Source organism: Ixodes scapularis, unplaced genomic scaffold (assembly GCF_016920785.2).
Source record: "Ixodes scapularis isolate PalLabHiFi unplaced genomic scaffold, ASM1692078v2 PGA_scaffold2__306_contigs__length_199485367, whole genome shotgun sequence".
In the NCBI taxonomy this organism is placed as follows: domain Eukaryota; kingdom Metazoa; phylum Arthropoda; class Arachnida; order Ixodida; family Ixodidae; genus Ixodes; species Ixodes scapularis.
This window is the reverse complement of record NW_024609857.1, coordinates 78,159,069-78,184,983: the sequence shown is the minus strand read 5'-3', so window position 1 is coordinate 78,184,983 and position 25,915 is coordinate 78,159,069. Positions and strand designations below refer to the sequence as shown.

At 44.4% G+C, this 25,915-nt stretch overlaps 2 protein-coding genes across 2 annotated transcripts; one reads left to right on the top strand and one right to left on the bottom strand.

Annotated features, from left to right (window-relative positions):
- Nucleotides 1-14,003: 14,003 nt before the first annotated feature.
- On the top strand, nt 14,004-23,555 carry LOC115323595. Its single transcript, XM_040223681.2, has 5 exons — nt 14,004-14,199; nt 14,343-14,595; nt 15,238-15,409; nt 18,544-18,655; nt 22,726-23,555. Exons 1-5 carry the CDS (start codon nt 14,166-14,168, stop codon nt 23,553-23,555), a joined length of 1,401 nt encoding a protein of 466 aa, XP_040079615.1. The 5' UTR covers nt 14,004-14,165.
- Nucleotides 23,556-24,778: 1,223 nt separating this feature from the next.
- Nucleotides 24,779-25,531, bottom strand: LOC115323597. Its single transcript, XM_040223680.2, has one exon. It carries the CDS (start codon nt 25,502-25,504, stop codon nt 24,779-24,781), a length of 726 nt encoding a protein of 241 aa, XP_040079614.2. The 5' UTR covers nt 25,505-25,531.
- Between the last annotated feature and the right edge of the window lie 384 nt (nt 25,532-25,915).

The following is a 25,915-nucleotide window of genomic DNA, read 5'->3' as shown; positions in this document are numbered from 1 at the left end:
TGAAAATTGAATATTAGCGGATCTCGCCTATGAGTGGGTAGACCAACGAAAAAGGACGCAATGTTCACAGAAGCGCGTGTGGAAGGCTCGCTGTTTCGCACACACACAGACAAACGAACAAAATAATAGTTCAATTCCACCAGCTAATACAGTGCCACTTGGTCAGGGTGAGAATGGTGATCCCTGTTAATTCTTAGACAACGTTTTAATCGCTGCAAGTGTCCCTGGATTTTCATTTATTCCTTTATCGATCGTGTTGCACAGTCTGATGCCCTCACATGTATGCCATCTCCTGACGAAGCCGAGCCTCTCGGCGAAACTGTCGAAATACATGCAATAAACTCCTAGCATTGCAACTCCGCAAGTACGGATCTCTGACTTATTATATATATATATATATATATATATATATATATATATATATATATATATATATATATATATATATATATTTATTTATTTATATACAACGGGCATGGTGGCGGGAGGCCGAAGGCGTGGGTATATAACTGAGAAGAAAAAAACGCTTGGTGAAAACAGCAACCACGGAGGATTTATTCTTCAACGTTTCGGCCGGACTCCGGCCGAAACGTCGAAGAATAAATCGTCCGTTGTTGCTGTTTTCACCAAGGGTTTTTTTCTTCTCAGTTATATATATATATATGGATATGGCAGAGTAGTTTGAGAACAATGAACCGGGAAAATGCATTAAGTAAAAAAATCCGCACTTTCGGAGTTGCTATGCTGGACTTTTATGTATGCACTACGACAGTTTCTCTAAGAGGATCGGCTTCGTTAGGAGATGATATGTATATATATATATATATATATATATATATATATATATACAGGTTTTTTTTTTTAAGCTTAACAAATTTGTTTAAACAAAGCCGTGAACGTTACACTTATGCCCCTTGTGGAGGTGAGTTATACGGCCAGGGAGACATATTATAAGGGGCTAATCGTAACGATCAGTCGTCTATTTAATTAAAATTCGTTAATTAACTTTTTAATTAATGAAAATAGACATAGGTTCCAATTAGAAACTTGCTCAGCGTCATCGAAAACCACTAAATCAGTCATTTTCAGAAAGACTTTGGGCGCCTGAAAAGCGTAGTAGGGCAGTAACGTTACCGCTCGTGGAGCAGGTACAAGGCTGGGGCTAGATAAGAGACGGAAAAATCGCGCTGCGGCCTTATCGCAACCGCTAGCTTTGTACCTGCTCCACGAGCGGTAACTTTAGTGCACTACTACGCTTCTCACGCGCTCAAAGTGTTTCTGAAAATGACTGATTTAGTGGTTTTCGATGACGCTGAGCAAGTTTCTAATTGGAACCATATGTCTATTTTAATTAATTAAAAAGTTAATTAATGAATTTTAATTAATTAGTCGACTGATCGCTACAAATAGCCCCCTATATTATGTCCCCCTGGCCGCATAACTCACCTCCACAAGCGGCATAAGTGTAACTTCCACGGCTTTTTTTAAACAAACCTGTTAAGCTTAAAAAAACACCCTGTATATATATATATATATATATGACATCTTCAAGTTGTGGGGAGCCGAGGCGTTCGCATATAAGTAAAAACGCCACCGACGTTCAAACAAACTTGGATAGTTTAATCAGACGTTCCGGAGGGGGACCCTTCTTCTTCAAGCGTGACATAATTTTATGTCACGCTTGAAGAAGGAGGGTCCCCCTCCGAAACGTCCGATTAAACTATCCAAGTTTGTTTGAACCTCGGTGACTTTTTTACATACATATATATATATATATATATATATATATATATATATATATATATATATAGTGAACGAAGAGGGGAGAAGGTGATTATTGAATTTATTGCATTAAAGACAAGCTGCACTTGTCAATCTTCACTCATTCCCATTATATATACGGTGCAGCCTGTCCCTATGGGGAGGAGTGGTTCCCTAGATATCTTGGAAGACGGGCCCTTTCCGACATTTGCAAGCTGAGATGACGTGTCACGTCACTGCCGCATGTCGGAAATAGCGCGGGCCTTAAATCAGCAACGGTTGTCGTCTACCAAGTTAAGCGAATTCGAAACTAAACAGTACACAGAGAGCTGGTCAGAAATTGAGTCCGCCGAAACCAGTGGCCGGGATGGTCTAATCAGTTAAGGCGTCGCCTCGGACAGGCGAAGGTTGCGGGTTCAATCCCCGCTCCAATCCCAATTTTTCGCCAGCTCTCTTTCCCTTTTCCTAACTTTAACGCAAAAAATTCAATAATCACCTTCTCCCCTCTTCGTTCACAATATCACCACGGCTACACTTGTCAATCTTCACACATTCCCATATATATATATATATAATATATATATATATATATATTGTGAGGGTGTTTTAGCAGCAGAGAAAGGAGTAGACATGGACGTGTTGGTGTCCAGCAACGGTCAGTCTATTCTGAGTGCGAGCTTCCTCGCTCCTCCGGCGCGTGTCTGTCAACGAGACACTGGCGCTGCCGCTGGCTGCAAAGGGCGCGCGACATTGCTCGTCACAGTATATATATACACACACACATATATATATATATATATATATATATATAATGTCAGGAAGACAGAAGCTCAACGACCGCTTTCAGTGATGATTATATTCGAACTGGCCCGCGGTTGCGAGCACGGGCCACACGAGCTATCGGTGATGACGATGATGAGGTAGATATGACGATGCCCGATGACGACGATGTGGGTCTTCATCACAATATATATATATATATATATATATATATATATATATATATATATATATATATATATATATATATATATATATATATATATATATGACTCCACGCTCTCTACAAAAGTATGCACACAATTTAAACACTTTTCCATTAAAAAAGAAGTCAGAATAACACTCCGAGAATATCTCGAGATTTAGATATCTGTAATAAGAGATGGAACAAAGTGTGCTCTGCTGAAATTACTTTTTATCCATTGATTATAGTTTCTCTTATTGTGAAACAATATATTATTCTTAACTTGGCTATAGCGAAGGTAAATTTTGATAATTCCCATACTTAAATATATGAGGTAGTAATTCGAGTTCAGGTATTTTTATTAGTAATCTCTAAACGGAAATATATTACGAGGTCTGGTATTAAATCTGAATTACTTATTCGATGCAACTGCTCACACCCCAACCAAAAAAAAATATGGTTCCTCCTTAAACATTTTTTTTTTTTTTTAAATCACGGGGGTTCGGCGAATTTAGAGTTCAGAGTATTTGACACTATGCCACAAACTAAAATATACATATGTACGATAAATAAGCGTCATTGAACGAATATACCGTATTTGCCCGAGTGAAAGCCGCACTTCTTATGAATAAGGCCCTTGCGTGTACTTCCCCTCAGAACACACATCAGTCAATCATAACGTGGTCTGAACGTGATTCGCCGCGAAAATGTGATCGGAGCAGATAGCTTTTTCGCGTGAAAACGTTACCTCAGTCCCGTAAATATCTGCCACAATTCTGCCGATCCCGGTGATTCGCTCTTTCCGTGCTACGCGGGAAAGAAGACCCACAGGCTTAGTTCATGAAAAGCGCTACTATTACTCGAGCATATACTTCAAATCAAGAATCAGAAGTGATTTCAATAATATTTTTTAGTTCAACTGAAAATACTATCATGTATTGGGAACAAAATAATATATTTTTGCCGACAATATATCTTGATTAAACCGAACGTAGATGTTGTAAAGACGCTGGCATTTGATAATTAAAAATTAGTATCAGCATAAACGCAAGCTTCCCGGATCCTTAACGAGAGGGGCAAGGCTCTAACATGAGTTGATAAACTTCCGCAGACAACTAGAAGGAATAAATATGAAGAGCGCCTGCACATAAATAATCAAATAGGCAAAAATGTTTTGGCTTAATTGTCACCAGAAAAACGTGCAGACAAAGCAAAGCTTTTCGTGCTAAATTATAATAAAAAAGATTTATCCCTTACTTTTCGAAAGGATTCAAGTATCTCCTCAATTATTCTCTGGCTGAAAGATAATTTTCTCGTTGCCAAATTCTGTCTCAATTGTTAAAAGGCAGCTTCTTACGATTGCTACAAACTCTTCTAAAAAGGAGAAAGAACAAGAACCATTGAATTATCCGCAGTGCAAGAAGAGAGTACTAAAAAAGAGACCGACTTTGTTGTTTTTTGGAACAGGGAACTAAGTCCCTTTTTGATAAAATATTTTATTTTAATATTTCAATATTAACGATCCCTATATATTTTGCAGTTGAATTTCGAAATCTAAAATAAATGAGGATGATTATTTATTTTACCTTTCCAAACGCTCTTCTAAGGACGTATTCTAACAGTAATCCGTCGTCGGTTCACAAGATCAAAGGATCTAATACATGCGGACCTTTCTTTGAGCAGTATGATTAGCTCATTCCCGCCCTATCTATATTGAAAATGGTTAGCGCACGTAAATAGGTAACAAGGCGCGACAAGCATAGAGTAGGAGCACGATTTTCCACTACTTAATAAAAGAATTGAATGAACATCAATAAAAGTTCCATTTAAGAATGTAGGCATAAACGAGATACTAAAAAGATATAATTTTCAGGGTAACACTGTACATTACAATATGAAGCCAGACTATTGTTGCTTTACTCTAAAAGCAAGACCTTATCACAACGCCATGTACGCGCTAAGGTGTCATTGATGTATCCAGTGTAAAAACCGTGATTATAAAAAAGAAAGGACATAAACTACAAGAACCAAAAGTATGCAGGCGCGCTTGTACGAAACATCATAACATAAACTCTGAGACTAGAAAAAAATTAGAAAAAAAAAACAAGAAACGGACAATACGAGACAAGATGTCAAACGCAGCTCCACTATACGTCATCTTACTCATTCCTGATAGGGGGTTTTGGCTATCGCTCAGGAAATACAAATGATCGACAGAAAAGGGCAGTATCAGATACGCCAGACCTCCTCTTATACCAAGCATATGCCAAACAAGGTTAGCCTAGCCGTGTACTCACGTTGTATTGCAATCAGGGTGTCGCACCGTAACCCAGCCGCACCGAAAAGCGGAACTGACCTGTTATTTTTAGGCGAACCGGAAGTAAAACAAACCGAAATCTTTTCTGCCAACTTAAAACTGAACCGCAACTGTACCGGAACTGAACCGGGAAAACAAATGTAACAGTAGCGGCTTCAAAACGGTCTTCTTTTGTTGTTGTTAGAATTACATATTGAATTTTCAGGAATAATAAAATTGTCAGCTGTACTTCTACGTATTGATCAAATCGTCACACAGAAAATTGCAATGTATGACAAATTGTGTGTTTTCGTGTCCCTTTTGTATTGACGCTATGCTTTACACATCTTTCACGTGGTCACATGACGTCATAATGTCAAGACATGCTGTCAAGTAATGTCACGTACGTGACCCCATGATGTCACGTGACTCAATGCGTCAAGACATTTCAATTAAGAGCGCCTCTAGATTTATTAACGAAGTTGCCATCGTGACGCATCAGGACATCACAACTTCGCACCGAGTGTTACTTAAAGGGCAACTCCGCTCAATTCGGAAAATTTCGGGATAATGAGCGATTTCGAATTAAAAAGCCCTAGTAAAAGACACTACGTCGTTTGCTTCGCGAAAAATGGGATATTTTTAAAACTAATTTAAACACGAGCGGAAATCGAAACCGAAACTTCGGCTCCGTCCGGCAACTTTGACCTCAGGCCGCCAAGTACATGGCCATCACGTGGTACGAGATGTCACGTGATCCTCGGCCCAACGACGGGCGGGATGGGGGCGGGCGTGCGGTAGGCGCGAGTGTCGTCTGCACCGCACTCTTCGCCACGTTTTGGTGTCTACGGCATTCGGCGACGTCTGCACAGCTGCGACATAAGTCTGCGACTCTGCGCACGTGGTGTCCATAATGTGGACGAAACTCCGAGAGGCAATAATCACAAACGGTGAGACGACGATGGTGGTTGTGACGCGGAAGACGGCGGTAATGGCGGGACCACGGCGGGCGGTTGGTCTGCTCCCAAGAAGCGCGCTGCGCAGGCGCGTACGCCAATCACGTGGACACCGTTGAGCGCCGAGAGGAAACGTTGCTGACGTCATGCGCTACGCTTGATCGGAGAAGCAAAAACAAGCAAAAGGGGGCCATGATGATGACGTTTAGCTCAATGTTGGCTCCGCCCATGCCATAGCCTTGACTGCGCTGTTGGTTGCGCCTGAATTCGCCCTTGAGCGGGCGAATTCAGGCGCAAAAAACAGCCGATTTCGGCAACTTAGCGAGTTGCAAAGTTTGCCGGACCGTTTAAGAAACATTTAGACAGAACTGCGTCGTAATATTTGACGTCTGGTCCTCCCAGGCGATATTGAAGAGGACTGCATTGTTTTTTCAAAACCAAAAATGAAGCGGAGTTGCCCTTTAACACCATGACGTACGCAATTTTCATGACCCCTAGCCGAGTGCTCGGGTTCATCACAATCAGCATCGCCAAATATTTGGGTAACTGGTCGTGTTCAAATAAAGATGATAATAGGCCAACTCTAACAATATAAGAAGCTCACCCCATGCACTATGCTTTGCCGACCAAACAGGGTGGCCAGATGCGGCCGAGCGAATAAGCAAATAGTCGTCCCCAACCAAGCCCAAAAGAAAGCGGCGTGACCTTCGTGAATAAGCCCAAAACAGGTGGAAGTTGAATGAATGTACACATTCTTGAAAATAGTTTGTTAATAATAAAATCAGAAAGAGAACTCGCTCAAATACAAAAACGAATACTCAGCGTGCCATGCCACTATCCACAGAGCGGATAGTCGCATGGCACGCTGAGTAACATGTTAACTTGAGCTCCAGTTCTGGTATCGTTCTTGGAGGCAACGACTGGGTGACGCCCATGGTAGTCAAACGTGCACTGGAGGGTGGCCGAGGGTCCCTCACGTGTTGTTCTGTTGCCATGCGATGAACGAGGTCGGCATGAAAGCGCGGATCTCGCACGCTGCTTTTTTTATCGTCTCCGGTGACTGGCCGCTTAAGCTGTGTTTCCTTTTCCCACTCTTTACAATATCTTTTGCCATACTTCGACCATTTCAAAGCCGTTTTGCGCAAAATGCAATGGCATCTAGACACGACGACCGCGACTGCCAACTGGTAGGATGGGCAAGGCGCCAAAACATTTGTGAATGAATTGTAATTGTTTTGTACCTTGTGACGGACGTTAGCTTGCGCCACCTAACCGCGGCGCCGAACGGTCATGCTGTTTTTCTCGTCTTTGACGACAAACGCGCTGTCCATGAGCATGACGAGCGATGAAATCACAATATTTGCGGGCAAAACGCGAATAAGCCTAAAAACGCGACAAGCGACTGGGAAAATTTACCAGCAACTCGGGGAAAAAAGAAGGCCAAATCCGCTTATAATAAGCAGAACTGGCCACCCTGCGACAAAAGCTCATGACTATGATAAACACTGACAGTATATAATTAGCGTCAGATCACGTGGCTGCTTGTTCCAATTGCGATTTGACGAGGGAAAAGCTGTTTGTTTCTTTTTTTTTTTTTTGTTCTGCGTCTTCCATTGCGCGGAAGAGAAATCTAATGAATGTTTTTGCAAGTTATCAACATGAGGGATTACTTCTTCGCAGAATTTGTTTATTTACATAAATGAGGCACCGAAACATGCTTTCGTCGTTGCTGAACTGCCCCAGAAAGTTTCCCCAAGAATATAAGTATTGAAATGACTAAATGTGATTTATTAATTCGACGTTACATAGTACAATAGAGGTGTACGCGAGTGATACCTGAAAAGAAAGATATTAGTGACATCCGATCACAGCCGTACGTTGGCAGCCGCTCTATGTCTCACAGGAGTATCTGCAATGTTCGCGAGCGGAGTGTTGTGTGGACGGCATGGCAGCGAATCTGCGGGGATGGATGCTGCTGGTGATGGCGTGACGCATGGGTTGTTGCCGGGCCTAAAAAAAAAAAAAGGAAGAGAGTGACGGCGACGACAGCAGTGTGGCCTGGAGCTTTTCGAGAGACAAGGAGAAGAAGAAAAAGACGAAGCGCGGGGTGTGACGACGGTGCTCGAAAACAAAAAGGCGGTGGCGGTGTGTGTGGTTGACGGCCGTGGTTCTCGGGAGTCGAAGAAAACTCGCCGGGCGCGTAGACCCGGGTTTCCCAGGCTTCCCCCAAACCCTCAGGCGCCAACCCACTAGCCTGCCCTTACCGAGAGGGATGGAAAACGCGCCAAGGCATCGCTGACGTCCAGTCCAGGACGACTTTAGTTCCTGAACATCAGCATCGACCTCCCTCATCAGAAGGCGCCTTCACCTCACAAGAACTCATCATCGAGAAACCTCATCTCCAGCAACCACTTCCCCAGTGAACTCTTGCTCGGAACTTTTATAGCGTATTTACGGTAAACCTTTAACGCATACGTTAATTTTTTTTTTTTTTTTACAGCGGAGTTGTTAAGGTCTAGTTTCCCCAGGATCGTGCCCGGTACCAAACAAATTTCGATACAACACTCTGGCTGCTGCCGTCGCTCATAGATGGCGGTAGCTCTCCAGAGTGTTGTGTTTGCCGAATGTCTCCTTGCCGCCGTCGCTCATATTTCGCGGCAACCTTTCCAGCCTCGGCAACCAGACAAGTGGTTACTGCCGTCGCTTATAGATGGCGGCAACATTTATTCAGATGAAGAGGAGCGGGAACGGAACGAGGGGTGACGTGCGCAGCAGCGCGAATGGTTCCGCAACTGCCGCGAGGCCGCTATCGCCCAAAGCTCCATTCCGTCAAGCGCTTCAGATTCCCTTGCGAAAGAAAAGCTGATCGGTCGCCTGGAAAGCCACCGCCGAGAACAGAAGCTACAGCTCCGCTGCTCTTCCTTCTCCACCAGAGTGGAAAGGCAGAAGTTTTTTTATTTCAATATATTTTGTTGTTTGTTGTGGAAAAAAGGGCTTCGTCTTTTCTAACCATGGGGAGCAGTTATCAGTGGTAAAATACACGCAAACTCACACCCTGAAAACATAACAGTATCATTCTCAACTTCTTCCCCAAGTTTCGATCACCTGCGTATTCTTTAATGAAGCTTCACAGTTGGGTGCCAAAAAGGCAATGGTAGATTAATGATAACAAGTGACGCAAATTTAATTATTGGATTGACCCCCCCCCCCCCCCCCGAACAGGGGAGGCAGCTCCTCATGAATAAAAAAAGTGTTATCCCCCCCCCAAAAAAAAAACAACGAAAAAACGAAAAGAAAAAATATGATTGGGGGAAGGTGCTCAAACATACTGTGTTGTAAAGGTTCCTCTGCCCCACATCTTCGACAGAGACCAGAAAGCATGGCCCTGGAAACTACTTTGTTTGCAAAAACACTCTTGCCAGAAAGCGCATTTTCGATGTGCCAGAGAGAGGCTCGAACCGTTTCTCACGATGCCGCACCAAAAAGAACAATGCGCGCTTCTCAAATACATGGCTTTCACTAACCGCGAACTCCCTGCAGCGCTCATTTTGCACCAACAAATTTGATTTTGTCAGCAAGAACAAGATCGCAATGACCACCAGCATACAGTGCGATGACGGCTTGTGCAAACCATGTCAATCATTCCAGCTTCCAGGTAAAATCCGCTGTTCGCAACACTAGTAATAGATGTCCCAGTTGTAAAATACTGAATAATAAGCAATATTGGTTACGAAAACAAGCGTTGTGATTGCCACTCAGTGCTTCTACAAAAGATAGACTGAAAGGGCTTGTCCTAAAAGTTTCGCGGCATTATTAAAATTCTATTGCTTTTAACTCAGTTTGAATGTCGTCGTCATATATATATATATGGGTGGTTTCATCTCAAATCGTGCAGGCAAAAAGGGTCGAATTTTTAATTTCGAAGAAAAAAATATATGTTATTGCGCCGTGTCTAAAACCGCAGTCGACACAAACCGCAAGTTCGTCGGATTTTTTGTTCTCGACTTATGCATTTTTAAAGAGGCCGCGGCGAAAAGTTTTTCACACCCGTTGTGGGTCGGATGTTTCGCTTGATCTCCCGCCATGGATTTTCAGTCCACATTATATTATCTTTTTGAAGCACTCTGTGGACACATTTAAAAGGCTCCAATACCATGACATAATTTTAGGCCTTTTTCTTTTTTTCTGTAAAAATGTCAAAAACGCCTCCTATGTCAATTGTTGACGAATTTTGACAATTAATTACTGGCGATCTACTTGGGTTACACCGATATTTTTTATGTCCACGGAGAGCCCAAAACACGCTATTTATATTTATTATAAAATTCCTTGGCTGTATAAAATATCCTTTGTGGTACATTTACGGTAATATTATACAAAAACCAAAATGTACCATTTTTGAAATTGATTTTCTCAAAAAATCTTTTTTTTATTTTTTTTTTATTTTTTGTTCAAATGTAGGTATGATAGTTGTCTACACGAAAATCAAGTCTAGAAAGTGTATATTTTGTTTGCATGTTTTATATTTAGGCCTCAATATCGGGAAAAGACGTCTTTGTTTTGCAAGACCTAAGTAAGACATAGCGACCCATGCGTCTCTATGAATTGTGAAAAAGTTTTCTTGAATTTTCTTCTGCATTTTGTAATCAATTATAAACGGATTTTGTGATATTGAATTGTTATGTATGTTTTGATAAGAGCGGGAACCATGAGATGCATATCTAACCAAATCAGCAGGCCTAGTAGACTTTCAATAACCAAAAGGCACAGACGTTGTATTGTTTCGATTTATAAACCTTTCAAAGTAAACTAGCACGACTAGCTATTAGCTGTCATATTACTAAGACAAAGAAAGTCACCACATCGTCGATATATTACATACAATTCTTTACGAATTGTATGTCACCGCACATCGCACAGGTCACCAGGGAATGTCCTTTCACTTCCGTAATACACAAAAGTGGTGACACAGAAACGGTCCGAAACACGCAGAGAGTGTGTCATGGAGAGGGGTAGGAAATAAAAATAAATAGGAATTAAATTGCCCAACTCCGTTCTTAACGAAAATTGCGTTAAAAAAATAAAGTATTTAGGTTCGAGCGGTGGCAAGGCGATAGGTCCACACCTGGTGGAAAGTCAGACAAAGAAGTCGACGGCACGTAAAGGTAAAACAAAAAAAAATCAATAGTTTAATAAAGATGGGAAAACTCAGCCGCACATGGCAAGAACAAAAACCAACTCCCCCGGGCATTCCCTAAACGGGCGCAACCAAATGCGTGCGAACACGCTCTCTACATCACCGCCAGGCCGCTACGCCATGACCAAATAAACCCAACAACTGAACAGTGCTAACAAACAGTTAGTAAGAAAACATTGAAAAAAAAAGCGTTCAGAAAAAACCGCACCCGAGAAACAAAGTTCAGCGTGGCGAAGAAACACACACGAGTCGGTCCCACGACATTGAAGTCTGGCAGGATGACGGCGTCCAGATGATGCTCGAATCTGTTCCTCCCTCTATTACGCACATCTACGACGGCTGTGCGGAACAGTGGCTGTACGAAAGAAAGTGAAGAATAGGTTCGAGCAGGCGATGCGCGAGAAGGTAACCGAGACTATGCTCCAAGCTTAATATCGGGAGAGGAGCTTTCGAGGTAGTTTCTGCAGTTACTCAAACTTTCTCTTTCCCCTTCCCTTTTTCAAAAGAACACGTCAGCCGGCGCTAACGTTTCATCTCGGGAGAAGCCCACTCTTCACAAACGGTTATAGTTGACGAGGAGGCTGACTTCGACCCAACTAGTCTCCGGGCAGAATACAAACACAAGTATATTTACCAACACGCTCGTTTTAATGTCAGTCTGCGGGCTTTGCTGTTTCCAAAAGAGATAACCCTTTATAAGGACAGAACGAGCGGGTTGGTGGGGATAATTAAACTTAAACACTCCCTTCTCGTTTTCTTTCTCAAGTTTAATAGATAACCCTTCGGTGCTATCGGATCTCCCCGGAGAGAGAGAGAGAGAGCACGGCCGTTTCAAGGTAAGGATAGGGCGCTCGAAGCTAGGGCAAACAGGCGGTATCGTTTCACGCATGCACGGATGGCTGGTTTCAAATTTCCCCACATCCCTAAAGAAACCGGCCAATCTTCGTGTGTGCGTCTGCGGGATTTCTGTCCCGCGCCGCCGGTTTTAGCGCGCACGCGGCGTTGTTTTGGCTGGCAGAACAGTTGTTGACCGTCGACATAGTAAGGCCGTGGTGTCCTCATTCTTTCAGGCAACGATTCCTTTGCTTTCCCTTGTGCAATACTCTGACAGACTCCTCCTGGGTGGCTGTCACTGTTCGCCGCGTCAACGACACAATCGTACCATTTCACTCCTCGTGACACAGGGTGCGCTGCTCGCTTTACTGTCACGGGCCGTCCCGTCTAACACAACGAGAGCGAAAGGTCGTGGTCATCTGCTGGCTCCGAAAGGGCGGGACGTTCATGCAGGCCAATGAGAGCCTCGAGTCAATAAGACGTCTGCCTACTCCTGCACGTTAAAAATTTACGACCCCTGCTGGTCTGTTAAGAAGTGTTGCTTTCTCTTTTTGGAACTCCTCCAATGTAGCTTGCCACCTATAAAAAATTTAAATAATTAATAAATATATCAGGGTGGAAATACTGTAATTCAGTTTTATGTGGGAACGTTAAAAAAAAGAAAAAAACTATTTCCAAGCTTGTGAAGACGCGCAATTCGCAAGTCCATTTCGAGCCGTAAAAACACGTCTTTGTACGATATTCATGCTTAAATGTAGAACATACAAACAAAATATACACTTTCTAGGCTTGATTTTCGCGTAGACAACTATCATATCTACATTTTAACAAAAAATAAAAAAATAAAAAATGGGTTTTTTGAGAAAATCAATTCCAAAAATGGTACTTTTTGGTTTTTGCATATTATTAACGTAAACGTACCGCAAAGGATATTTTATACAGCCAGGGCATTTTATAATAAATATAAATAGCGTGTTTTGGGCTCTCCGTGGACATAAAAAATATCGGTGTAACCCAAGTAGATCGCCAGTAATTAATTGTCAAAGTTCGTCAACAATTGACCGAGGAGGCGTTTTTGACATTTTTACAGAAAAAAAAAGTAAAAGGCCTAAAATTATTTCATGGTATTGGAGACTTTTAGATGTGTCCACAGAGTGCTTAAAAAAAAATAATATAATGTGGACTGCAAATCCATGGCGGGAGATCAAGCGGAAAATCCGACCCACGACGGGTGTGAAAAACACTGCTTTTCGCCGCGGCCTCTTTAAAAATTCATAAGTCGAGAACAAAAAATCCGACGAACTTGCGGTTTGTGTCGACTGCGGTTTTAGCAACGGCGCCATAACATATACTTTTTTCATCAAAATGAAAAATTCGACCCTTTTTGCTTGCACGATTTGAGATGAAACCACCCATATATCTATATATATATATATATATATATATATATAGAGAGAGAGAGAGAGAGAGAGAAACGGAGCGCCGGATGACGAAAGGTATATACGGCAGAAAAGACGCACTTGAGACGGTTGTTGGAGTTTTTAAAACTCCAACGACCGTCTGTCAGGCCGAAACGTCAACGAACTTTACGAATAATATGTTTTAAAAACTCCACCAACCGTCTCAAGTGCGTTTTCCTGCCGTATATATATATATAAATAGATAGATAGATAGATAGATAGATAGATAGATAGATAGATAGATAGATAGATAGATAGATAGATAGATAGATAGATAGATAGATAGATAGATATTCATGGTATTTCTTTTTTATTTCTAGGTTTATCATTGCTCCCTTCCAGGTCTGACTCATGCATGCCGCAGAAAACAACACAGGTGACCGTGCCGTTTCATATATTGTTTTTTTTTGAGACAGCATTTTAGTTTGCTCGTGTAACTTTCGTCTATTAGCCCCGAGAACTTCGGGTGGCGCCCTCTCACGGCCAGTCGAAGTGACATCACGCCGAGGAGCGAATTTTCCCCGGCTCGGCTTGTGTACGTCGTACGCGGCAGGCTGCTTCGGTATTCGGTGCGGTAGATCCTTTCTCGTCTGTTTATTCGACGATGGTTTTGTTTTTCTTCGTGGTTTCGCGAGGCGGTCGACTTTTGTGAAAATTTCGAGCAGGAATCGGGTCCGGATTTGTTCCGTGCTGCCTCATGGACGACGGACACACCAGAGATCGAGTTACGGGTAAGTAAGCTCGTTCTTAGTTCCCAGCTCTCCGCTGCGCGCGGAACGCGCCCACCGACTGAAAATACTTGGCGTAGGAACGGTGTAGCGTTCGTGGTCTGAGCGACCTCGGTAACCGGTGCGCTAATAATTTTCCTTTGCAGTTGCGCTGCCGGTGAGCAGCATTAATCGGTATGTGGACAAGGCCTGCGAGACAAGTTGGTGCCTCATCGAGGCCGAGGATGTGTACTACGCTGGCCACGTCGTTGAGTGCGCCGTTGAAACGGCCCGCGGCGACTGCTACACATTCCTGGCGTTTGTTTTACAAACATCCGCAATCTCTGGCGCCCCGCACGAGGTGAAAGTCGCCGTCTGCAGGTCGGAGGTCGACCAAGCTAGCTGCACTTGCAAGGCAGGGTATGTTTCGGGCCGGGCCGATCTTCTCTGCCACGAGCCAAACCACACGCTCGATTTTTACAGTGATCTGAAGTAACATAACTTTGTTTCCATAAAAAGAGCCTGTGAAATCCTTCATATTCGTGTTCCTTTAATTTTCGTGAATTTCGCGATCTCAAAAATTCGCAAAACTTAATATCTCAGAAGTATTATTTCTGTCTACTAGAGGCCAGAACACTGTCAAAATTTAGTGTCCGACCCCTGTACCCTTCTCGCCAGAAATTGTGGCTAAGAAAGTGAAGGTTTTAACGGGATCTGAATAAGCATCGGATTTCGCTAGTCTTGGCTGCTTGTCGTATCGGCACATATTCTTCGTTCCAAATATTAAACTTAAGGCAACACATTTCGAAGAGCTAGCCCTTTCGCGCGAGGGTGCTTAATTTAGTTGAGCGGCTAACACATCTGGATTATTTATGCTAGTATTTCATAAACAACTGCTTTTACGTTTATGCGCCCAAACATAAGTGCCATGTTTACATCATGCTAATTGCGGCAGGGGACTCGCCTAGCTTACCTCTTTAGTGGCTGTGGTGAAATATTTTCGAAATATACTCTTTGCATCTCTCAAAGCCGTCTGTTTTGTTGGGTCTTCTCTTATTGCAGAAACTACAAGTGCAAGCACATTGTGGCTGTTTTACTTCACATCAACGCTGCAAGAACGTTCGAACAGCTATCGCCAACCGACCAGCCTCAGAAGTGGGGCAAAGTGCAAAAGGAGCTCGTCATGGAGAAATATGAGCCAAGAATGATGGTTGACCTACCTTGCGCAAAGAAAGTAAGCTAATCAAGACAAACTAAAAATCCTGATGCTGGGGAAACAATAGACAACATTGGGGGTTTCCCTCTATGTTGTGTCGTGCTTCATATTCAACCACCACCGGCTTGTTTCCGCCTTAGCTCTCTGTTCATATGTTTACAAGTCTTGACCGAAACATAGTGACGACATCAACACAGAATTTTTGCCAGCAATCTGTCAACTTGCAAGCCGTTGGCTCTCTTGCTCAACAGTCGTGTCGCATTGGATAAATGACAGCTTGACATGAATGGCAACAGTAATGTTCTCGGTGCGACAGTTTTTGGTAACCAAAAGAGCAGCAACTTGTATCGCCTAGGTCTGTGGCCGTACAAATTACGGGGCAACGAGAAAACGGATAGCTTTATCTGCGTATGAAGAGCGATCTTAAGAAATAACGGACAGAAAAATATTTATGGTGATATTTCTAAGCGTTAAAGGGGCCCTCCGGAGCTTTCTGCGATCGTCTGTTTATGTTGTTATATTGCGTAGTAGGTGCAAGTTAATATGTATACAAAGTTTTAGATTACATAACCGTTTATTAAGCAGATGGCAGAAGAAATATATCGGGACTATTTTCTCTTGGAAGACAATTCCCCATTCCCTGCCCATCGCTAAAACTTGACCAATGGAAATGCTGCATCTCGCGGTGAATGCGAACATTATTATTGCAACACTTTTTAAGCTCGTTGTAAATTAGAGTTTGAGAAAAACGTAAACTGATTGCGGTGCGGGAAACATAGTCCGCAATTATCGCTCCAAAACCAGCGAACTGTTTTCTCCCCGCAAGCTTGTTTCTAGGGGGTGATGCGTCGGCTCATCGGCTCGTCTGCCACCCGGGGCGTCTGCAGGCGTGCGTTTGCGGGACACGTGTTCCTTCTTCCCGTGGATCCCGACTCCGAAGCCAGCTTTACGATCCTTCCTCATCAACGAGTTAAACTTTTCCTTGTCATTTGTGGAATGCGACTGCATATTGCAGTAGCAGCGCGACGGTGCGACGAACGACGGCTGCCGAGCACAAAGTTCGGAGAGATTCCTCCGCGGGTCGGTGGTCGGCCGCGTTGGTGACGCACAGTGACGCCGGAATCCTTCGCTTGCTATTGGCTGACACGTAAAGAGATGCCCCTCCCGTTTTTCGGGGTCATCTCAGAAAGGTGGGCCTGCCGGGGACTTTGATAGCAATTTTAATAGGGAAATCCACCGCGCATTGCCGTAATCTTATGATTTTTAAGGTCCTTAGGGCCTGTAGATTGAGTTACCGCCATAAATAGACCATCGCAGAACGCTCTGGAGGGCCCGTTTAAGCATTACTGGAAGCCATATTGTCAGGCACATAGCCAGGGTTTTGTTTTGGACAAGGGGAGGGGGCACCTATGAAAAAATGTGATATGGGAGACGGGATAGAAGGCCCCAGCAAAGCTGGGGACAGCAGGGGGGGGGGGGGGGGGGGTTGCGTGGCACCCCTTTTCTTCTCCCCGCCCCCTTCCTCGGGCAACGTGCCTACATATCATAGTAGATTTTGCCCTTTGCACTTTGTAGAAGTCGATTTTCAGCAGTGCCACAGAACACACAAGACAAAATAAACATAAAAAATGGTAGAGTGTTCGCTGCACTGTCAGCACCGCTCGACAAGGTGCTCTCTGTGTCAGAGGGCAAGTTGGCAAAAATGGTGGCCGGGCGGCAGTGACATGTTTTCGGACCGTTGCTGCAATGTGGTAGGGTCCCTGAAAATATGTTACCCTGTGTTGATGGGCCAAGTTCTCCAACTGTTTCTTCAATATGACAGGTCCTTAAGATGTCACTATTTCATGTTGGCTATCGCATTTATGTAACAGTTCTGGTCCAGAAAGAATGCTTAAGTATCGCCTCCTCTATGCTGAATGTCTATACACAAACTCATCTCTGTTATGTCGTGGCGCGGTGGTGGCGCACCGGTCGCATTTCCAGTCTGGGGCTGTGGGCAGAAGCCCCCATGCCAGATGTGTATATCTGCATTGGTTTGAAGGGAACCAGACAAAAACCTGCCTTCTTGTCAAAACGCTGCGACTGGGGCCGTACCAAAAGTGTTGAGAAAGATTTGAAGGACAGTTTTCACGTGCTCGGTTTGTCCGAGGATCTGTATATATGCCGTGAAAAGGGAAAAGCATACGCCGTCGGACAACGATTGCTTGGGCGGGACGCACTTTGAGTTGAATTCACGAATACTTGTGGTCATCAGATTTATTTGCTTTGTTTCAACATGAACGCCAGAAAACCGTCAAGTTATGCGAACCACCTACGGACTACGTTCAGTGCGCCTTCAAGTTCAGACGTCCCCCTGATGGTTCGAATTGTCGTCTGCTCTTTCAAACGTTTCTGCTTGTCGTCTGCTCTCTTAGATGACGCTGGCCCGTAGAACAAATGTTGGCCCTGTACTTGCGATAAGAAGTAAGTGCAGGCCTGAAAAGACTTAAATTTGAAGGTTGGTAAGCAGGCTCGATGTAAACAGTACATACAAAAAGATGTTGATCATTGTTACCAGTGGCCATCACCGACTTGTTATCCCTAATTCACTTGGTTCGGTTCTGCTTGCGAATTTCAGTATCGACGTCGGCTATCTCGGCTACGGTTCACGCTTTTGCAGCCTGAGCGGCGTCGCCACTGAAAATTGCGAGCGAAATCGCATCATGCGAATCAGGCTTTAGCATACATACTGCGGCGTCCACGCGGAATGAAGCGCCAGATGTCACACTATTCACGCAAAGTTTTGCGGTGTAACGAGCCTCGGTAATTTTGCTGACGCTCTTCAAGTAGTCAGACATCGCCAGGAAGACGTGGAATCAACATTTCGAACGCGAAAAAAGGCAGGGGGACTCATACCGACGCCGACAACATTGCATTTCAACGGTTTGTGTATGGTCGACGGCGAGCTTCTTGCCGACACCCCCATCGCGCATGCTCAGCGCCGGTGGTGTCCGCTAGGGGCGCTCCGGTTTGTTTGTAAACACGAGTTGGTGTATTGGATCGCTCGTCTCGCATTGTTTAGAAATAAACCCATGCAGACACCCTGGGTGTCTGCATGGCAAGTATCTGCATCTTGATCCCTGACATCCATTTGTGCTTTTTTTTTCCCCCAGGTAAAGGCCAAAGAGACTCCTCAACTCCAGGGGCACGTCCTCGAAAGGCTTCTGAAGGATGTAGGACATCGGTCAGCCGCGAAAATGCATTTTGAAGCTGCAGTCGAAGAAGGTATGCGCACACAGTTAAATTAATTAGAGCCGAGCATGTGTCTGAGACTTCAGTCTTGCATGAAAAGAATGCGTTAGACAAGTAGTGGGACGCTCGATAAACATGCTACGTATTTACAATATTGTTGTGTCTGGAGCAGTTTTCTGAGGCATCATTCACAATTTGCGCACTCTAACTAGCCTAAAACTGTAAGCACAAGGATAGTAGCACATGCTCAGCAACGGTCGGTAAACGTGCTGACTGACAACCGTCACGGTGCAGGATAGGAACATGGCATACCTATGCAATAACAGTTCATGTATTATGTAAACGCTTCTGGTGTGCTAACAGGTAAATAATGATGGCGCATGATGCGTCTTGCCAGGTCGGTAGGCTAACAAATTTTATTTTATAGTACACAGGCATATTTATCGGTAAAGTGTTTGGCGATTATCTTACTTTCCTAACGATTTCTCTGTATAGGCCCTGGTTGCCTATATTCCACAAATAAATAAATATATAGATGTGCCGCTGAGCAGGTCAGTTAGGCAGGCTATCATTAAAATAAAAAGTGTGGGTAATTTAGATATATCATGTTACGCCTACTAAACTGTCTCCAAACGGTGATGTTTATGCAAGAAAGGTTGTGAGGCAATGCCACGCTTGAAAGGCAAAGTGGAAACATGAATGATGATGCTGGCCATAGTTTTGTGACAATTAATCAAGACTGGTGTTGCTGATTTCTTTAGGGCAGCCTACACACGTTTGCGAGCAGGGCCTCTGGGTACCAGCGTCTTGTTAGCTGGGGTATGCATGGGGCATGCCATATTCTGATTACGATGCCTCACTAAGGCTATGGTGATTGGATCATGGCATCCCTTGAAGCGCACCCCAGCCAAGAAGATGGCAGCACCCAAAGGCTGTACTCCGAAACGTGTATTACTTCCGGTGTGTTTGATAGCTGAACATCAAACATGAGTGATCGTAAAGTACATAAGAAAGGTAAAAAGCAGACATTGCTAAAAGCTGTTATTGATTTCACACTGACTGGCTGTCCAGCAGTCATTGCTGTAAACTATGTTGGTTGAACTGGGTGCCGTGCGACAGAAAAATATGCTGATAAGGTGGACTCTAGCTCCTCGTATATTCGGTATAGATGTAAGACCAGAGAATCACCGCAAATGCTAGTGCATAGCTTCTCAAGCTGGATTACTAGGTATACAGGCGTCGACCGGTGTGCTCTCTGGGGTTTCCCGAGCTCCAAAACTTTCCGCAAAAGCAGATGAAACACTGTTGTCACTGTTTAATCCTTGAGAAGTCTTGCTGCTTGGGTAGCAAACAATCTACAGCTTATGCGGAGGGCAAGTTTGTCTGCTTCTTGCGCAGGGGGTAGCGGTGGCATCAGAACGCCGAGCCCCGATTGGCTGATCGCGACCCCCCTTCTGAGCGTCATCTGCTCCTTTGCAGCGTCGTCTGCTCCTTTGCAACGTCGTCTGCGTCTGTCTTAACTTTCCTGCGACTTTCGGAAGTGCAGGTCTTTACGAGCAAGCTCGACTTCGCCTTTTAGAGAGAGCAGGCGAAATAACTCGAGCGGTACGTTGTTTTCGTCTAACAATTATACTTCATTTCAGCTTAGGTCCGAGTTTGGCCGATGTTATGAGCCGAAGGGCTAATCAAACAGCAAAAGAGGCACAACGTCATGGCATGCTCTCTGCAGTTGATAGGATCAGCTGGTATTCGCCGTCTGTCTGTGCGTGCTTCTCCGCCGGTTAGTCCTATAACGCGCAGAGAGCACGCCATAACACTGTACTTTTTGCGCCGTTTGATTGGCCCTTCAGCTCATAACATCGGCTACGCTCGGACCTAAGCTGAAACGAAGTATAACAGACGCGCATCGAGGAGAGAAGTCAAAGGGCTCACTGGCGAGGTGTCCCGAGGCGCCGAGGTTTAGAACCGAGACTGAGGGTGGCTAGAGTCCGCAAGTTCCCGCCCAAATACTCTTTCCCTCCTTTCGTGTGCGGCAAGACTCCTCACTCTTTAACGGCATCGGCGGGTTGGCGCAGTTAACATTCTCTGCTAGTCAAAGCGATGGCTGCTTCACCTTTCCTGCGTCTGTCGGAGATTCACCACTTTTTCACCCGCGAGATCACGGCCTTCAAAGAAAAAAAAAAGTGTTTGTCCTTTGTCCCTTTTGCTCCCCTTTTCTTAGGATTATTTTCATCCTTCTTGTCCAGCTCGCTTGCGCCTTTGCATTTAATTGCATTATAACAATAATTACTTCTTGGTGTCAACGAGTCTACGACATAACTTCCGCAATAGGTTCGACGCCGCTCGGGTAGCTCCATCGATCTTGCTCGGATTCTCTTTCACAGATTAGCACAGGTTTTCAAACTTTTACCACCTGGGTTAACGCCACACATACGTATCCCAATATGCTACCTGACAACAGCCTTTTAGTCGAGCGAGGAAGTTGTGACGACAAGCAGCGATCGAGCACTTTTGGGCTATGATGCGCTCACAGTACCGATTGCACAGCCGTATTTGTTTATTTGCAGTCACTACATCAGCTTTCATCTGTCTTTAGCTGATTATCTTTGAACAACTCATTAAACGCGAGGTACCATTCACGAAACTCGTGCAACTAAACGTTTTAACATAGCAATGAACATGGTGTTTACTTCTTACCTGAGCGAGCGACCTACCGCGGCATGCTGCTCTTGGGGCATTGCAGCCATTGCTGTGGAAGGTCCATCTTGGGCAGTCCATTTAGAGCCGCGTAAAGTGTGGTAGCCACCATGTGGCTTCACTTTGCGGCCCCGCGACGGCACTCACAGTGACTCTCTAAAATGTCACCTTGATCGGAGAGCGTCATCTTTACCGCGTAGCTACAATTTTTAAACGACGCCTGGACATTCGCAACGAGAGTGAAATCCTTCACCTCGAAAGAAAGGACGTATCCTTTAAGGTATTTCCTTTCGCCTTTCTTGAAGGCCGCTTTCTCGCCGGTGAAAAAGCGGTGAATCTCTGACAGTCGTAGGAAAGGTAAAGCAGCCATCGCTTTGACTAGCAGACGGCGTTAACTGCGCCAACCCGCCGACGCCGTTAAAGAGTGAGGAGTCTCGCTGCACATGAAAGGAGGGGAAAAGTATTTGGGAGGGAACTTGTGGACACTAACCACCCTCACTCTCGGTTCTTAGCAAACAAACCTTGGTGCCTCGGGACACCTCGCCAGTGAGTCCTTTGACTTCTCTCCTTGATGTGCGTCTGCTAGTTGTTGGACAAAAACAACGCACCGCTTGAGTTACTTCGTCTGCCCTTTCTGAAAGGCGAAGTCGAGCTCGCTCGTAAAGACCAGGACTTCCGAAAGTCACAGGAAAGGTAAGACAGACGCAGACAACGTTGCGAAGGAACAGACGAAGCTCAGATAGGGGGTCGCAATCAGCCAATCAGGGCTCGGCGTTCTGACATCACCGCTACCCCCTGCGCAAGAAGCACAAACTGAGGTAGACAGACAAGATGACAGCAAGCTCGCAGTGCAGTGCAGTAGAATTTTGTTTGGTGACAGAAATTAAGTTATGAAAGCTGGATGTCGGGCGACAGCGTGCTACCTGATAATTGCTGTTGCCGCAATGAGACACGAATGCTAAAATCATGTCTCACCTATGTTTGCGAACAAAGTTATAATAATAATAATGAAGTTAAGCAGTTGCTTTAATGGTGAGACACAACCTTTAGTAGATTGGCGGTTGTCTCTTCGAGGTTTATATGTCTTTCTGATCTTATTTCATGCTCTGCACTTAGTGTACCATTGCTAACTCATATGCTTAGCCACAAGCAGGCTCCAATCATTTGCAATGTTCCGGTCGGCTCACTTAGCTTGGAAACATTATGACTGGAGCAGAGAAGAAACTTTATTTTCTAAGGTTTGCTATCTGTGAAAGTGTTTTTTTTTTCGATTACTACCATTCACAAAATGCATGTATATGCTTGGGTTGCACACATTTCAGTTTTGACAAGCATGCATTTTGGTTTGGGCACAGTGAGTAATTTGGGATATGTTTTATAGATAGTAATACTGTATTACGTTGCAGCCGTGGAAGCTACCATGGACTTCGACACCACCTCAGAGCCTGGACCCAGCGATTTAACCCTGATGGGCTCTTTGGATGAATTGAGCAAACTTGCTGGGAGCAGCGGCAAACGGCTGCAACTACAGGACGTCCTCCAGCACCTACACGAGAGCAAGGGTGCCAAGGACGTCAAAGAAATTGAGTTCTCGACACGGGAGCAACAGAAATCGAATCTCTGGATGCGCCACAGGGTGGGCATGATTACCGCATCCATTGCGTACAGTGTGTATACGAGGGTGAAAACGCTCAGAACAAAGATGGGCCCTCATGACGTGAGGCCCCTATTGAAGAAGATTATGCGTCAAACAAACGTCCGAACGCCCTCAATGCGTCGTGGCAGTGAAACGGAAGGCACTGCGAAAGAGTGCTTCAAAACAAAGTATGCAGCGCATGGGAATTTAGTGGTGAGAGAGTGTGGCCTGCATGTTATGGAGGGACGACCATACATTGGTGCCAGCCCAGATGGTCTAGTGGAGTGCATTTGCTGCCCAAAGCGCATCCTCGAGGTTAAATGCCCTGAGATCATGAACAAGTTCCTACAGGAAAATATGGAAAAAACCAAAGACAATGTTCCAGGCGAGAATCTGAAGCGCACGACGACCTGTTTCTGCCAGGTGCAAATGCAGATGCGTCTCGCAGGAGTCAGGCACGGTGACTTGTTTGTCTACATTAGCGAGCACGACAATGTCTGCATCAAAGTAGAATTTGATGAAGACTACTTTCAGGATGTAGTTGAAAGAGCTTCATCTTTCTTTGAAAAATATGTGCTCCCACATACGTTCTCTGTTTAGACTGAATCAAGTTTGTCCTGTCTTTACAATTTATGTGCTTAAAGGGATTCTGGATTAAAATTGGGACATCATAAAGTAAGGCAGGTGCAGTAGGCGGGATGGTACAATCCCCACAAGATCGCTCATACAGCGATATCTCCAATGGATGGCCATGTTTTTGAAGAAGAAGGAAGCGACTGAATGAGGCAGACGAGGCCAGTCACATCCCAATTCTCATACCCTTTCTTCACTTTGTCCCCTCAAGGCAGCAAACCAAAGTGGGGAGGAGAGTAGGAAGGCTGGTTTCTCTCTTTCTCAATCTTTCCCGGAGAATAGCTACGCCACATTTTCCACTCAATCGCGCCCCTTTTTGTTCAAAAATACGACCATCCGTTCGAGATATCGCTGAATGAGTGATGTTTTGGGGTTCATAGTGTCCTGTTGAACTCTTCTGCGGCCTTATTTTGTGGAATCCACATTTTGGTTCAGCATCTTTTTGAAGGGGTCATGCATCATTTTTTTTAAATCTTGCCAAATACAAATAACTTCACAGGCGTACCTACAGAACACTCATTTGCTTCATTCTTCTCTGTTCAGAAACCTAGGGACTTGTAAACTTATCTTTATCATTCTGATAAAGCCAAGAAGCTTAGAATTTTTCATGCGTGCATTGTGCATGTAGTACGACTCTGTACTTGGTCATCGGTTGTGGGCTTATCAGAATGATCAAGAAATATTTAGAATTTGCACAATAGAGACTTGTTTCAACAGTTGCGGTCTTGGCTACCTATCAGAGCTTACAGGCGCAGGTGTCCTCAAATCAGGCTTACAAATGGCATGTTGGAAGATTGTAATCAGTGACTGCCCGACGACTCCATAATGTAGATTTGAATGCGAGGCATCAAGACATTGAGCTTTTTCTTTTACACAGCCCATGTGAGGAGGATACTTGGGTCACGCCAGTGCCAGTACGCTTGTTGGAAAAGTTCAAATGTAATATTGTTTCACGACCCCTTTAAAATTGTACTGCATAGTAATGTAAAAATTTAGATTTGAAGGGCCTCTAGACAGCAACTGGTCACATTAAAAAAGATCATGAGCAGGCATAATCATACTCTTTATTACAAGAAAATGCACGAAAGAGATGTGGGACTGGAAACATGTTTGTCTAATATTTGCAACATTATTTACTGTTTGAAATTTATGCTTGAGCACTACTTAAAGATAGATGTTCTGCCGCATTTCTACTTGAAGAGGAATTTATCCTCGCTAAACAGAGGCTTCGAAAGGTTTACCATGCCAGAAATCACTGTGAAGATATTGTCTATGTGTGGCACAAGATCTAGATCGAACCGATTTCTCAGAATGTGGTAGATCTTCACCCTCTGAATTGCTCTCTCTACATGAACACGTGCACAGGCTATAGACTGATTCGACCTGGCTTCTTCTGTCGTCAGCTGTTTCTCCATAAGGAAGGGAGGCCTGATCATTCGCACATTTTTTTCTCTGCACAGCTCGCTGATCAGGAACCCTTTGTCCACCATCACAATGTCGACATGTGGAGTACACCTGTCCAGCAGCTGGGACTGCTTTGTGATGAATGTGTCCGATGCTTTTTCACCATATGCTGGGCTTACGTAACTGATTAGCCCTCCTGGTGTTTCACTTACTAGGACCTTTGCCGTGTACGTTCGTTTATAATGGCTGTATGTGAGCAACCTTGACATAAGGTCTTTTGGCCTCTCGATTTCTATCTCTGTGCAGTCCAGCACCATCCTCGTGTCCTTGTACTCCCAGAAATAGGTTGTTAGGCAGCTAACCACGGAGTCTTTGTCCGGCCAGAAGACAGCATGCTCGAGAATGCTTGCGAGTATCAAAATAGACTCTTTAAAGATGTTCGACACTGTTTTTCGGTGCACACCAAAGAGCACTGCCAACAGCGAAAACGTAACGTCGTGATACAACTTCATAAAAGTTAAGAGCACAGCGTCATCCTCACTTATGCAGAAGCTGCGGGATGACTGGAGTGTGTGGGCTTCTGTGTAGAGCTCTGTTATAATATAAAACAACTCGAATGAGCACACTCCTGTCAGTACCAGCAGCCCATTTTCGTCTGTTATTTTAGATATCGTTATCAGCTGTTCTCGCTTGAATGGGTTGCTCATGGTATCGAATTGAACACCAATGTTGCGTTGAAACTTCTCCAGCTCTGCGGTGAGTTCTGCAAATAAAAGCGGAGTGGTATAGAAAGGAAACAGTTCAGTTGTTTGAAATGAAGCATTGATATAATTCCTACCTTCAACATTTGTGATGTGTTCGCCGGGGCTCCCTCTGGGAACTGAGAAGGCACTGGCACTTGCCGCAGTTGAGTCTACAACCAA